General features: G+C 41.9%; 1 protein-coding gene across 1 annotated transcript in view; it reads left to right on the top strand.

Annotated features, from left to right (window-relative positions):
- LOC149282274 (huntingtin-like) overlaps positions 1-15,604 on the top strand; it is an 81,314-nt gene that overhangs the window by 48,422 nt on the left and 17,288 nt on the right. Inside the window, exons 42-56 of the mRNA XM_089498454.1 lie at positions 551-695; positions 1,528-1,707; positions 2,130-2,306; positions 2,827-2,903; positions 3,446-3,584; positions 3,856-3,978; positions 4,583-4,796; positions 6,424-6,569; positions 9,604-9,781; positions 10,187-10,270; positions 10,985-11,172; positions 12,252-12,378; positions 13,547-13,647; positions 14,006-14,160; positions 14,955-15,094. Coding sequence (XP_089354580.1) covers positions 551-695; positions 1,528-1,707; positions 2,130-2,306; positions 2,827-2,903; positions 3,446-3,584; positions 3,856-3,978; positions 4,583-4,796; positions 6,424-6,569; positions 9,604-9,781; positions 10,187-10,270; positions 10,985-11,172; positions 12,252-12,378; positions 13,547-13,647; positions 14,006-14,160; positions 14,955-15,094 — 2,174 coding nt within the window. The remainder of the gene's footprint in view (positions 1-550; positions 696-1,527; positions 1,708-2,129; positions 2,307-2,826; positions 2,904-3,445; positions 3,585-3,855; positions 3,979-4,582; positions 4,797-6,423; positions 6,570-9,603; positions 9,782-10,186; positions 10,271-10,984; positions 11,173-12,251; positions 12,379-13,546; positions 13,648-14,005; positions 14,161-14,954; positions 15,095-15,604) is intronic.

Below are 15,604 nucleotides of genomic sequence, written 5' to 3'. Positions count from 1 at the left end.
AAAATGTAATATAAAAAAATAAGGTTAGCGATATCTTATATTTGACGTCCTAAAATTGGGATTGACGCAGCGGTATTTCTGCCGGTGCTTATCAGCATAGCTCTAAAATCCCTTCCAGATTGGGAGTTCCTGATGCGCATGTGAATTTATTGAGCCATCAATCATTTAAAATGATTAAATCCTGAGAACTTTAATTTACTCATCGGCTGCCTTGGAATAATTTTTTATTTATTTTTTTTACATTAAGGTTCAGCCACCAAATACATTTATCTTATTAAATTACACATTTATTATTGACAATGTACTTGTATAAAGTTGATATACGGCTAGTTTCGACCGCCGAGTACTGTCGCTGCGTGATTCTAATAAAGGGAACCGGTTCCACATGGTTATAGTTTCTTTTTTAATTTACGGCTGATAGCTGGGCAGCGAAGTAAAGCATTATTATTTATTGATTTTATGCTGTAAAGCGCCATTCTATTCCACAGGACGCGAGAAGCAGAACGGTCCCATTCAAACGAGAAATGTTGTTGTATTCTTTTTCTTACAGACGGAAGAGCCTGTCCAGCACAAAACTACTGCTCAGTCCACAGATCTCGTCGGACGGCGATGACCCAGACGCGGAGTCGACGCTCGGCATGTGTAACCGAGAAATAGTCCGAAGGGGAGCACTTATCTTATTCTGCGATTACGTGGTAAGGATAAGCGTGTGTGCCGTGTAAATATGACATGTGCCCGTGCGGTGGAGAGTCATGTCATTGAATTTAACTTTAGACTCAGAAACGTACCCCTTTGGTTTAAAGGGATGGAACAGTTTAATTGGGGCAGGGTTGCTCCTGTCAGTGAAGGGCCACTGGAATGATCAGGGAAGGCAACAAGTTATCTAACCCTAAAAGAGCCACTGTGGACAAGATGTTTGATGAACATCAGTGATCATGAAAGTAATTGAAGACCATATAGATATAAAGATAAAACAGAATGTTCTGGTCTTTCTTGGCTCCCTCCACATGATTTACTGTCTTGTCCTGGACCTAAATGGGGGGGGTAGCAGGATAATTTTGTATAGTTCAACTCAAACTTTGGGTTGAGGAGCCTAGCATGATGAGCTTCTTCTGCAAGAAGGGCAGAGTTGTCTCTATAATCGATAGATAATGTATACCTCCCAACAGTCCGTATTCCCAGAAAAGTCCTGATCAGGCAGTGTCCCACTTTTGCGGACAGTGGGGATCATCATGCAGTTGTGTGAGATCACTCCCCCGTCACCGAACACGGGAGCTGTCGGGTAAGGCGGGCGAGCGGTCATGCATATGGCCCTGCCCATGCACATGGCCCCACCCACACCCTTCTCTAGCCACGCCCCCAGTACAGGTGCCCTGCTATGGACAACACTTCTTGAAAGACTTCCCACTGATTTTTACTACAAGTTTTATGCAGAGCCAACTAAATCCAGGTGCTGCCCGCCACAGACTGTGTAGTCGACTCGGATGTTTTCTCCCGTCTGATATGATTGAATATTCTCGTTTTTAGTGTCAGAACCTGCATGACTCCGAGCATCTGACCTGGTTGATCGTGAATCACGTGCAGGACCTCATCCACCTTTCCCATGAGCCTCCGGTGCAGGACTTCATCAGCGCCATACACAGGAACTCCGCTGCCAGTGGATTGTTCATTCAGGCAATCCAGTCCCGCTGTGAAAACCTCGCTACGGTACGTTTTTCCCCTCCATTTTCATTTTTAGGTAATGTAATGTGCAACTTGTATAATAATGGGGTTAATCTGCCCGTAAAACCCATGATAACGGACGCATATGAGAACTTTAATTAATAGCACATTAATTATAATTAAAAAAAAAAAAATGTGCAGAAAAACCCTCCAACCCACCTTCAGCATTTGCATAAAGAAGTTTATTCAGCTTATGATGGTTGGCCACACTATGCATCCTTCTGGCCGCCACATGCTCTTCTTATAGCCCTGCCGTAACGCTGGCCAGGATTGTGTCTAACCACGTTGTCCTCCTGGGTTACTTTAATGTTTGTCCGTTCAGTTACTAAATGCCAGTGGAGCCGATGTAAATAATTCGTCACATTCTGCCAATGGTGATATAATCAGAATAATTCTTTTTCTTAAAGCCAACGTCCCTGAAGAAGACCTTGCAGTGTTTGGAGGGCATCCACCTCAGCCAGTCGGGCGCCGTGCTGTTGCTCTACGTCGATAAGCTCCTGTGTACCCCGTTCCGTGTGCTGGCGCGCATGGTGGACACGCTGGCCTGCCGGCGGGTGGAAATGCTACTTGCTGCTCCGGCACAGGTACACAGGGGCCACCGTTACTTAACTAATTCTTGCAAGAGTTCTATGAAACGACAGGTAAAATACATATCTGCAGTATGTAACCACAGCCTTGGTAAGAGATTCATTTTCATAGTAAAATGGATCTTTGACTGCGTCCATTTTAATTAAAGATATCATTATATTTTTTATAATAGATTACCTCCCTTGGATCTTTTTTCCAAGGGGCATGTAGTCCCCTAATCCCACTCACACGTATACATACTACTAAAAATATCATATTTAAAATGAAACCCAATCCTACACACATACAGTTAATATCACTCGTAGTTTAAAGCTTCTGCCCAACACAGTGGGTAATTTGTTTAAATTTTGTATTCATAAAACCCTTCCATTTAATGGTTGACTCCTAATTTCCAGTCATACTGCAGTCTATATCAATGGCCAGTTGGTCTACCTTCCCCTTGCCATGTCTACTGTGATATTCCTTTACGTCGAGCCTACACAGGGTACGTAACACGGTGTGGTATTTCCGTCACAGAGCAGTGTGTGTCAGTTGCCGGTGGAAGAACTCGATCGGATACAGACGTATTTGCAGAACAGTGGTTTGGCACAAAGGTAAATCTGGAAGCTCATTTACTTTGTGTTTAAATAGCGTAGCCGGCTGGCATTCTGGAGCTGAACCTCTTTGTATTTAAGCAAATCAACCTTATGTAGGTTAAGCATTTATACGGGTCTATACGATGTATAGAACAAGACCTCTAAAGACTGCGATGCCAATGGGCTTTGTGGATAAATGGGTATTGCGTGAAAATCACCATATCAGCAATGGAATGATACTCCTTATTGGACCGTTAGTTTGGCTACAATATCAGTTACGTTTTCAAACTTTGTCCAAAGTCTTCGTATATCCGGATTATATTGTTTACTCTTTATCTACCGATTTCCCAGTTTAATCTTTACTGCGTATTACATATATACAGCGATGAGGCTATAATTAAACAGCAGAATGTTTTGTGTTTTTTGTTGGCGTCTCTAATGCTATGATTACAGTAGGTGGAATTTCTTTTTAAAAACTGGGAAGATGGCTATTTTTTTTTTGTCCCTGAATTCCAGTAATTCACTGATATCAGCTGACTGATCCAGTTTTCCTTTTGCAGGCATCAGCGGCTTTATTCTCTGCTGGACAGATTCCGGGCTACCGTGGCGCAGAACACTGTAAGCCCTTCACCCGTACTTACCTCCCACCCGCTGGACGCCGAAAATCAGCCCCCGTTAGAGTCTCTGGATCCAGATAAGGTGATAAAATAATAAATATTTTTTATTTACTGCCAATAAATTCCTCATGTTGTAATAGAAGCAGTTGGATGCTATTCTGGTACCATTGCTTTTAAATTATTTATTTTGTGTATATCATAGGAAAGTCTGATTAGTAATTTGAGTGATGTAAGATGCTGAGTGATGTAAGATGCTGAGTGATGTAAGATGCTGAGTGATGTAAGATGCTGAGTGATGTAAGATGCTGTGTTAACTCTTGGGACTCACTGATGAATTTTATTTTAATTTTAAGGACTGGTATGTGGCTCTGGTTCAATCCCAGTGCCAAGTCCAATCAGATTGTTCATTACTAGAAGGAGCCGAGCTAGTGAATGAAATTCCTCCATCAGAACAGCATTCCTTCATGACCAACGAGGTACGGTAATGATTTCCGTAGATGCAAAATGTGACTGGTGTGGGCCAATCTTGGAAAACTTACAAAAATAACATGGTGCTACCGGTTTTATACAGAACTCTGTGGCTGTAGCGCCGTCTCCCAAACTTTATAACCGTTTTTAGCCTCATGCGTGTATTCCCCGGCTTCTTGTCCACATAGAACCGGCTCAGTCTCCAGTATTTGCTGCATAAAAGCCAATATTTAGTCTTTACCCGGTTTTTTAATTCTTTTCTGTCTCGGAGATGTGAAATGTTACCACGTGATTATGCACTTGATGGAGTACTAGAAATGTTTATTTTGTTACGCTTTTCTTTTTGTTTTGTAGAAATAGATCAATCCATATAAATCTTCAACAAAGTGAAAAACAATCTGAATTTTAGATGCAATATACAACGTGGGCATGTACAGGGTAACAAAAAGTATTAAGCCTCTTAATACTTAATCACAATTTGCTCACATTTGATAACTATTTTGGGGTGCTTAATTTAGAAATTTTTTAGATACTTGTTTGTCTCAACATTTTCTAAACACTAAATAAATATTTTCTGGTGTGGAAGTTACGTTATTTTTCTTTCCATTACAGAAATTCAATTTGAGCCTTCTTGCCCCTTGCTTATCATTGGGAGTGAACCAGGTTGCAGGAGAGCAGAAGAGCGCCTTCTTTGAGACGACCCTTGGTGTGATCCTGACTCACGTGTGTCGGTGCGTGCAGCAGCTGCCGGGCCCTCACCTTCCTCTGCGGCCTGCGCAGGCGCAGCAAAACACGGAGTACTGGGGAAAACTCAGCACGGTCTTCGGTGAGTATCTACTCCACACGACGCCATCGCTCTGGCAATATGAGACGTATTCAAGGGCATATTCAAAGACTGGACCAAGGGTTGATTAAGGTCTGACTCGTTACATATGGAGAAAGGTGCAAAGATGGCCGGATGGTCCTTACTTGCCATCAAATTCTGTGCTACAACTGCAAAGACATCGAGGAGCCCTGGTCCACAGCCTTGGGTAGGGTAGAAGTGCATCATTTGTTGCCTCGCTAGATGTGTGCTCACGTTTAGAAAATGATTTACTATTATTATAGTCAATTCAAGACTCTTGTCCTCTGTCTTTGGGGGGAAAAACTTCCCTCCTACACTTTGTTAAATCTGTAAGTCGCATCTTCTCTTTCTCTCCTTTCCCCTCGAGCTATACATATTATTATTATTATTATTTATTGTTTTATATAGCGGCATCAAATTCTGTAGCGCTGTACAATGGGTGGATTGAGACCATTCACCATTATTAGAAGCCTCCCCTTCACTCTGCACGTTTCCTTGATTTTGGGCTTGGTGTACCTGGGCAGATCAATAACCAGAAAGTAGACTCTGCTCAAACAGGGCAAAAAAACAAAAGTAGCAGTCGACAATCACTCGGCCCACTCCAGTGCTTTTTATTATTATTATTAGTTGTTTTTATAGCGCCATCAAATTCCGTAGTGCTGTAGTAATGTAAAAATAAAAGCAGCTTGCCTATTGCATGGGAATAACATCTCTACCGCTATTGCCTGAAAGCACAGCGCATGTTATTGGGCATATCAGTAGACGTATTCTTACGTCGAAGGGCCGGATTTTTCACTGGAAGATCATCTGGCTTTGTATCACTCTGATTCATTTGTATAACCTTCAGCCACTCTTGCTTTTTTTGCAATGCTTCGTTTTGTAGAAGAAAGCGAGTTTAGGTATTCATCTGGATCTGCAGAGAAGCGCGTTTATTGTGTCTTCAGCCTGGGCCGACCCCAGAGAGTTGAAAACTTCATGCCGGGCGTTAACAGACTATCAAGCTGCATCAGACCTCTATGATTATTTTATTTGCTGGAGAAACATTCAAAAACATTGTGAACTATTGTATTATCATTAAGTAAAACACATAGGACGATAAGTTGCTGATACCTGAACCCAATTGCAGCTTATATCAGGGATTTGCCCAATGCTAGAGGGTCTATAACCCACCCGGAACATATTTCATATGTGACGGAGCTGCCCTTTAATTCTTCCTATAAGCACGTTAAGAGCCCTTAATATTACTTTGGATCTGATACTGCCCTCAAAGCCAGCAGCGGGCTTATAAAGTCAGCCGCCAGATCAGATCAAACTTTTAAAGAGAGAAACGAACCGGATGTTTTAAAGGACGTGGAGGTGATAGCAGTGCCTTTCTCCCTGGCGGGGAGAAGATTTTTGTGGCGAACATTAATTCATACGGTTTTGTACAGACACATTTTCTGATTTGCCTTCTCATTGCCGGACACCATTAATACATTCCAAACCAAGAATGAAACTAGTAGCAGCTGTTTTCAGACAGAACCTGTTTATTGTAACTGTTTTTGTATATCGGTGTAGAACACTTACTAAATATTCTAGATGAGGTTCCTGACAGTTGTGTGTTGCGCAGGTGACCCGGCCGTGTATAGCTCCACCATGACTCTCTGCCGAGCGCTATCTCAGTACCTGCTCTCTCTGCCCAAGATACCGCCAGCCCTCCACATACAGCGGGAGAAGGAAGCGGACATCCTGACATTCATGGTGTTCTCTGTCGAGGTGAGATCCCCAGGTTTAAGTAGCAATCCATATGATTACATTTGTGGATTATTATTATCTTTGTGTTGCACCAACAAACAGTCCATACATTCTGAAAAACTGATAGATTGATATATATATATATATATATATATATATATATATATATATATATACACTGCTCAAAATAATAAAGGGAACACTTAAACAACACAATGTAACTCGAAGTCAATCACACTTCTGTGAAATCACACTGTCCACTCAGGAAGCAACACTGATGGACAATCAATTTCACACGCTGAAACAGACAACAGGTGGAAATTATAGGCAATTAGCAGGTGGTGGCCACAGACCACTTCTCAGTTCCTATGCTTCCTGGCTGATGTTTTGGTCACTCTAGTGGTCGCATGAGACGGAGTCTACAACCCACACAAGTGGCTCAGGTAGTGCAGCTCATCCAGGATGGCACATCAATGCGAGCTGTGGCAAGAAGGTTTGCTGTGTCTGTCAGCGTGGTGTCCAGAGCATGGAGGCGCTACCAGGAGACAGGCCAGTACATCAGGAGACGTGGAGGAGGCCGTAGGAGGGCAACAACCCAGCAGCGGGACCGCTACCTTCGCCTTTGTGCAAGGAGGAGCACTGCCAGAGCCCTGCAAAATGACCTCCAGCAGGCCACACATGTGCATGTGTCCACTCAAACGGTCCGAAACAGACTCCATGAGGGCCCGACGTCCACAGGTGGGGGTTGTGCTTACAGCCCAACACCGTGCAGGACGTTTGGCATTTGCCAGAGAACACCAGGATTGGCATAATCCCCACTGGCGCCCTGTGCTCTTCACAGATGAAAGCAGGTTCACACTGAGCACATGTGACAGACGTGACAGAGTCTGGAGACGCCGTGGAGAACGTTCTGCTGCCTGCAACATCCTCCAGCATGACCGGTTTGGCGGTGGTCAGTAATGGTGTGGGGTGGCATTTCTTTGGGGGGCCGCACAGCCCTCCATGTGCTTGCCAGAGGTAGCCTGGCTGCCATTAGGTAACAAGATGAGATCCTCAGACCCCTTGTGAGACCATATGCTGGTGCGGTTGGCCCTGGGTTCCTCCTAATGCAAGACAATGCTAGACCTCATGTGGCTGGAGTGCGTCAGCAGCTCCTGCAAGAGGAAGGCATTGATGCGATGGACCGGCCCGCCCGTTCCCCAGACCTGAATCCGATTGAGCAGATCTGGGACATCATGTTTCGCTCCATCCACCATCGCCACGTTGCACCACAGACTGTCCAGGAGTTGCCGGATGCTTTAGTCCAGGTCTGGGAGGACATCCCTCAGGAAACCATCCGCAACCTCATCAGGAGCATGCCCAGGCGTTGTAGGGAGGTCATACGGGCACGTGGAGGCCACACTCACTACTGAGCCTCATTGTGACTTGTTTTAAGGACATTACATCAATGTTGGATCAGCCTGTAGTGTGGTTTTCCATTTTGATTTTGAGTGTGACTCCATATCCAGACCCCCATGGGTTGCTAAATTTGATTTCCATTGAGATTTTGTGTGATTTTGTTGTCAGCACATTCAACTATGTAAAGACGGAAGCGAAAAAGTTCGCTAAAGGGTCTCCAGACCCTCTAGAGAACTGGCTCCACTTGCTGGTTGAATACAGGTACTGCATTCAACCATGCAAGTCAATGGAGCCCAGCTTTCTAATCACTATGTGATTAGTAAAATATTCAAAAAAAATACAAATAAATAAAAAATGGAAAAAAAATAAAAAAAAAATGTGCTAACATTTAAAAATAATTATGCAGTGATGTCACTAGATGAACCATCCAGTACCAGCAAAATGTGTAAAAAAAAAATATAAAAAAAGTATTAAAAAAATAAAATAAAATTAAAAAATAAAGTTTATTTTGAGCAAGTGCTAAAATTTCTCAAAAATCTCAACAAAGAGTTAAAATAAAAGCATTTCAAATACCCAAGGGGTGTCTAATATATAAAAAAAATGGCTGATGGGGTAAATTGGAGTGGCCTAGCTCAAAGATAGGGCATAGGTACAGACTGACCAAAATGGATAAAAAAAGCGCACTTCCCAAATGTGGCATTTTAAATCTGAAACAACCCGACAAACCCATGCATGTCGGGTATCACTGCACTCAGGAGATGTTCCTGAACACACATTGGCGTGTTGTTTGACAGTGGCATATACCAGGACCTGTATATCTATAACTTAAGTACAATTTGTGTGAAAAAAAAATACAAAAAAATTACTATTACAAAGTTTGACAAAGTGTAGTTCTATAATTGGTGCATGGAAAGGGTTAAAATAACAGCATTTGGAATACCCTGGGGTGTCTAGTTTTCAAAAATATATGGTTTGAATGGGTTAAATTGAGTTAACCGGCTTCAAAGATGTTCCAAAGAGGAGATGGAGGCAGACTGACCAGATTTGTTAAAAAAGATTTGGAAATCATAAAACGCTGCTTGTACTTATTGCCCTATAACTTACAAAAAACAGCAAAAAAACATAAAAACATTGGGTATTTCTAAACTCAGGACAAGTAGTAGAATCTATTTAGCTAGTTTTTTTACTTGCTTTTTTAGGTGAGTAAAAGATTTTTCAAATAAAAGTCATAAAATGTGGTTTTTTTTCAATTTTTCACCATGTTTTTTTATTTTTTTTTATAGTAAATAAGACGATACGATCAAAATAATGGTATCTGAAGAAAGCCCATCTTGTCCTGAAAAAAACAATATATAACTTATGTGGGTACACTAAATGGGTGAGGAGAAAATTACAGCTGAACACAAGCACCACAAAAGTGTCAAAACAGCCTCGGTCCCACAGGGTACAAAACGAAAAATGAGCCCGGTCCTTAAGGGGTTAAATGAAAACCTTACTGTTACTTTGGTTATATAATATTTATATGTTCTTTCAGTAGATCTAGTCTGATGTGATTTTTTTTTTTTTTTAAAGCGGTTGAATTCCATTGTTATTTTGACCAGTTTAATGCTTTCGAGCGTTTTTAGCATAGTTTTAATATACAGCGTTCCATCCTCAGGCCGTGTCCTGGCATTTCATACACGAACGGATCCCGCTGAGCGTGGATCTCCAAGCCGTGCTGGACTGCTGCTGTCTAACGTTACAACAGCCGGCATTGTGGAGCTTGCTGGCCTCGGACGAGTTTGTGACGCAGGCCTGTTCCCTCATCACCTGCGTCAGGTTCATCATCGAAGCAGGTAATGTACCCTCCAACAGCTCAATAAGGGGACGGAATCTACGGGATGGAGAAAGCGCTGTTTATTAGGTCACCTTTCTGCCATCTTTATGCTTCTGGAACCCACCAGATATCTTGAATATATCTGTGAATGTCATTCTTGAACGGACACAAGTTTTTTTTTTTTTTTTTTTTGTTGTAGTTTTTTTGGTTGTTTTTTTTTTAAATTTAAGGACAGTGTTACAACAGAACAAATGCAAAATATGAGATATACTCATGAAGTGTGAAATATGTCAGTGTGCGGTTTCCATCATCGTGTATTATTTGCTCTGTATACCAATGGGTTTCCTATGCATAGTTGGTTCTTTTAAAGATCCCTTCCAGTGGGCTAAACTAAACATCAGTATTGTATTTGTTCTGCTTCCAGTTGCAGTAGAGCCCGGTGACCAACTGCTTAGTCCTGAAAGGAAGAAAAACGAGTCAGCAGAAACCGAAGTACACAGTACACAGAGTAAGGAGCGGGATGAGAAATAACATTCCTGTGCTTAGGCTGTTTCCGGTTTATTGGACTTCTCGGCTGAGGGCTTCCATCTTCTGCTTTAGGCAGGCTTCTGAGAAAGTGATGATTTATAACACAAAGCCCTACCTCGCTGACCAGCCTAAATATCCATCTAGTTAAATGACCCCTAGCGGACTCCTGAAAACCTCCCCAGGCAGCATTTTGTGGTCCAGACCAGCATTGCCTCCCCTGACACCAGGGCTTTTTCAGGTGTCTTTTTGCCCTGGGGGGCACAAGTTAAAAAGTCCTGACGCGGTTGCATCCCGCTTTCCATAGGCTTCATCCCAGGGACTTGTAAACATAAATATGCTGCACACATGGACAAAATACCTATGGCCCATTGCAATATCCCAAGTATTTTAGACTTTACATTTTCTAGCGTTACTAGGGAAAGTTAAACTGTATTTACCGCAAAGTTTATCTGCCAGAGATTGGTCTCTGCACTTTCGCTATCCCAGAAAGTAGGGTGTGTGACATTGTAAGAACCGCAGCCCGCTCACTATCCAATTTCATACTTTTTAAGGTGAAATCCATTCAATGCAGCTGCCGATGTACATGCTGGGATATACAGAGTATCTGGCCTGGTTCCAGCCCTCGAGGTCTTAATAGCATGTAAGACGTATGTACTTCTAGTCTCACAAATGTGTTTTTTTGTTTTCTACTCAGATTTAAAATTGATCAAGCAAGCCCGTGAAATGACGGCCGAAATGGTGGACTCCCTGCAGACCATTTTAGTATTTGGACACAGAAAGAACAGCAACTTTGCAGGCTTTCTTACGCCTGTTTTCAGGAATATTATAATCAGCTTGGCTCGCTTGCCCATAGTTAATAGTTACACCAGGATCCCTCCACTGGTAAGGGCTTATATTGCAGCCATTCCTGAATACGATATAAATAAATAAATATATATATATAATGCTTATAGTGCTTTTACATTGTGACGAATGTACTTTTAATATGTCTAAGTCCAGCTGAATACGACGGTTCAAAAGTTTGGGGTCACTTAGAAACGTCCTTGTTTTGGAAAGAAAAGTAAAATGTCTCCATTAAAATAACATGCTATGGATGAGAAATCCAGCACAGACGGTGTTAATGCTGTAACTGACTACCGTAGCAGGAAACGGCTTATTTTTAATGGAATATCTCAATAGGCGTACAGAGGCCCTCTATCACCCCCATCACTCCTGTGTTCCAATGGCCCTTTATCATTCCCATCACTCCTGTGTTCCAATGGCCCTTTATCACTCCCATCACTCCTGTGTTCCAATGGCCCTTTATCACTCCCATCACTCCTGTGTTCCAATGGAATGATGTGTTCGCTAATTCAAGTTTACGTTTAAAAGGCTAATTGATCGTTAACTAGAAATGCCCTTGTTCTCCATGAAAACGGCTAAGTGAACAGTATTGTAAGTAAATATGTATTTGGGCTTAATTACAATTGGGTACAAGTGGCGGAAACCAAAATATGGTTTTCATCCGCATGCCCTCTGATCACAACATAACAACTTTGTTTTGAAAGCACTTTTAGGTTATTGATTTCTTGTTTGGCCCATGTGATGATCCCTGGGATGGTGAGGAAAGCGTTCAGACGTCTTTTCCCCTCCGTAGCCGCCTACTTGCCGGCATTCATGTACAGATCCAGTTACACCGACTTTAAACTTTCAGTAAACATGGCCAGATTTTCTCCCGGCATCTGCTGTTTTTTGTAAATCTTGCTACTGGTTTCTGTAGCCTTCTGAATGAATATCCAGATCTACGATTACAATCCGAGTAAAGGTTCTGTGATGGCTCATAGCTTACCCCTGTTTCTCGCTCTGCCTCACGTATTGAGATAAAGTAATCGATCAAACAGACTGCATGTAAAAGCTTGGCCTATTGCCTAATTTTTTAATAGTTACGTTATTTAACGCATTCTTTATTCCCTTTTAAATAGGTTTGGAAACTTGGATGGTCTCCTAAAAGTGGGGGTGAATTTGGAGCATCTCTTCCTGAAATTCCAGTGGAATTTTTACAAGAAAAAGAAGTATTCAAAGAATTTATATACCGTATCAACACACTGGGTATGCGTTACACTGCTCCTGCTGGCTTGTTCTCATTTAAAAAACGTCTATTAAAACAAGGTTTTTGTACAGAGTAAAAGTGCTGATATCCCATATTTATGGTCAGTGCGCAGTCTGATCCCAATAACCGTATGCGGGTCGCCTTTGGGCAATATTTCAAAGTGAGATTTAATAAGGTAATGCTCACAATTTAACTGTAGAAGGACGTGGAAGATTTCAGCGTTTAGGTTAAATGGATTAAATTATTCTAGAGAAAAAAAGGGTTGCCGTCATAATGTGTGCTGTATTTAGGGTCTTACCTTCTAAGAAGGAACTGAATTCCTTTTGGCCAAGGCTGTCCATCAGTAAGCAGTTTAAATAATGGTTTATCCAGGTTTTCTCTGATGGCCCTTAAGCCGTGAATTTTTAATTATCATTTTTTTTCTATCCTGTTCTGACTATAACCAGCTTTAGGGGTTGTTTTCCAGTTTTCCACATTATCATCTGGGAATGCATAAAGGGTTTAACTCGATGACCTTGTAGCTTTGTTTTCTCTACTTGCAATGCGATGACTTATAGATCTCTTTAGAATATACAGAGAGTGAGGCTTTCTATTAAAAACGAAATCAGGCTAATGAAGATTGCGTTTAGAATGGAGCTGCTAAGGAGCACTTAAAAGACCGGCACGTTTCAATCGCCATAAACGGGAGAAAAGGCCTAAATGATATTTTGCGTTGATGTATATCTGCGCTCTTGTTTATATATAAAACGTACGTGTTATAAACAGAATGTTCCCAATATTAAATGCGATCATATTAACAGCTCTAATACTAGCCTATTGTGAATGATTACATGCTAATGGGAGAAATTCTGTATTTCTAACAGGTTTACTTTATTGTTTTTCTACATTATGTTTTCACAATGTAATTTTACAAATTGTTACGTAGTTTAAAAGCCGTACACGGCCCGCGGTTTCCGTGTCCTGTTGCATTGAGCGGTCACGCGGCTCGTTATGCAGATTGTAAGCTTGCGAGCCGGGCTCTCTCCACCTAATGTATCGGTTTGTCTCAGTCTGTCAATTCTCGTCTTGTCATACCCCTTCAATATATGTATTATAAGAAGCGCTGCTTTAATCGTTGGCGCTATATGAATAAAAGATAATAATAGTATGCTATTAACATTTTCTCAGGATGGATAAATCGCACTCAGTTTGAGGAAACGTGGGCCACTCTCCTGGGGGTTCTGGTCACTCAGCCTATTGCGATGGACCAAGAAGAAAGTCAGCAAGAGGTACTAAACGTTTAAATGTTGGAAAATTCTCCTGTATAACCCTCATTTGATTTAATTGCGCTTTGCACTTGTTACATTATCTCCCGTGCTGCCTCGTATAGATTAACGAGAATTAGCACCGGCACGTATATTGCTGTTGGGTCCGGTGGCCAGCGGGAAGTCAATACACTTGCTGTCTGTTAATACGTTCAAAGAGCCCTACCTGGAAGCTCTTGTTTTACCGGTTATAATGTACATTTAACCTCGTCTTCAAAATATTCGGTTCTACATGCTAGTCTGATTTACCAGAGAAATGCTTAAAAAATGGTTAGATGTTACATCCTCCTCATAAAAATATCTGTTGTTGTGGATTTTGCAGGAAGATACAGAAAGGACCCAAATCAATGTCCTGGCAGTCCAAGCCATCACATCTCTGGTGCTCAGTGCAATGACCCTCCCGGCCGCGGGTAACCCGGCCATCAGCTCCCTGGAACAGCAGCCACGTAACAAGACGTTAAAAGCCCTGGACACGAGGTACGACGTGCAGATTCCCTTCATTCCAGGCCCAAGTGAGCGTCTGATTGTGGGCTGCTTGACCTTGATTTCCTCTAGTAGAGTAATAAAGACGTATTAATAATTCATGGGGTGCGTCGTATACATTTATCGATGCCGTAACTACACCTCTTAGGGACTATTAAACTAGTTGCTGGTGAATCTGACCTATTCCAGTGGTTGTACATCAGTTTATTGCTCACTGATACCCAGTTTATGTCGTGGGGCAAGGACACTTGATTCAATCAATCTGGCTGAAATTAGAACGTGACAACGACCCTCTGCAAATACAATTTAAGTAGTGTCAAAAGACAAAAATGTGTAAATTCACAAGGACCCATAACCTCGGTCTTGAACATGGATGTATACAGAATACAATTCTGTGGTTCTAGTTGCTGCTCAACTGAAATAAAGACACCACCCGGGAGGTCCGGCAGTCTCTTACGGTTCAATAATCCAGGAGATGTCTGAGTGTTTTGGTCAATAGACCTTTATTACGGGGAAACCTCTGTATCAACCTAAACATTTGTAGATCTATGAGTGTCCCTGGTGCGTGTTTAATCTTCAGGGTATTTGAACCAGCATTTAGCACACGCTATTCTTGGCCCTGTCCGCACACAATTCTTTTTAAAAGATGTTAGAACTACAATTTGCTCTTTTCACATTAATAGCAGGACTACGTGTTGTGAGACCGGTGTGTGCATAATGCTTTCTGATGGATATGTTTCCGTCCGCTTGTTTTTAATACACCTGTGTGTTTTGATCTACGCTTCTAGATTTGGCAGGAAGCTAAGTTTAGTGAGAGGGATCGTGGAACAAGAAGTCCAAGCCATGGTATCTAAGAGGGACAATATAGCCACGCATCATCCCTATCAAGCTTGGGACCCGGTACCTTGTTTATCAGCTTCAACCACAGGTACCTGTACATGAAATGTCCAAGACTAACTAATAACGATCAGCCATACTTACCGCTCACCGTGAGCTGCCCTTACTCGTTTCTATCTGAACTCATGCAAGAGGATCCAGTTCATGCAGCATAGCTTTTGACTTAATAGATGTGGTTTGCTGGGTTATGATGTGTGCAGCTCGCATTAATGCTATAAGTCTGCAGATCGTTTGTAGTAAGTAAACCAAGTAAGGGCCGAGTTGGCCTCTGTAATGCATATGTATCGTTTCTTATTATATTCTTGGCAATTGGGCTATATGTAATGCGGAGCCCTGTCAGCCCTTCATAGTGAACAAACGTGCATAGTGTTCAAAGGCTTTAAATTCTGCATTCTCATGGTCGCAAAGTCATATGAGATTATAAAAAAGGTGAAATTTACCTAGTAATGTGTTTATCAGTGTAGTGACCTCTAGAATGATGATGATGACGAGGAGCTGGATTCTGATATTGAGAACATCACGAAATAATCCGTCCTTTTAA

Source organism: Sceloporus occidentalis, unplaced genomic scaffold (genome assembly GCF_023333645.1).
Source record: "Sceloporus occidentalis isolate IW3139 unplaced genomic scaffold, rSceOcc1.0.p SCAF_120, whole genome shotgun sequence".
NCBI lineage: Eukaryota > Metazoa > Chordata > Lepidosauria > Squamata > Phrynosomatidae > Sceloporus > Sceloporus occidentalis.
This window is presented reverse-complemented; position numbering and strand designations above follow the sequence as displayed.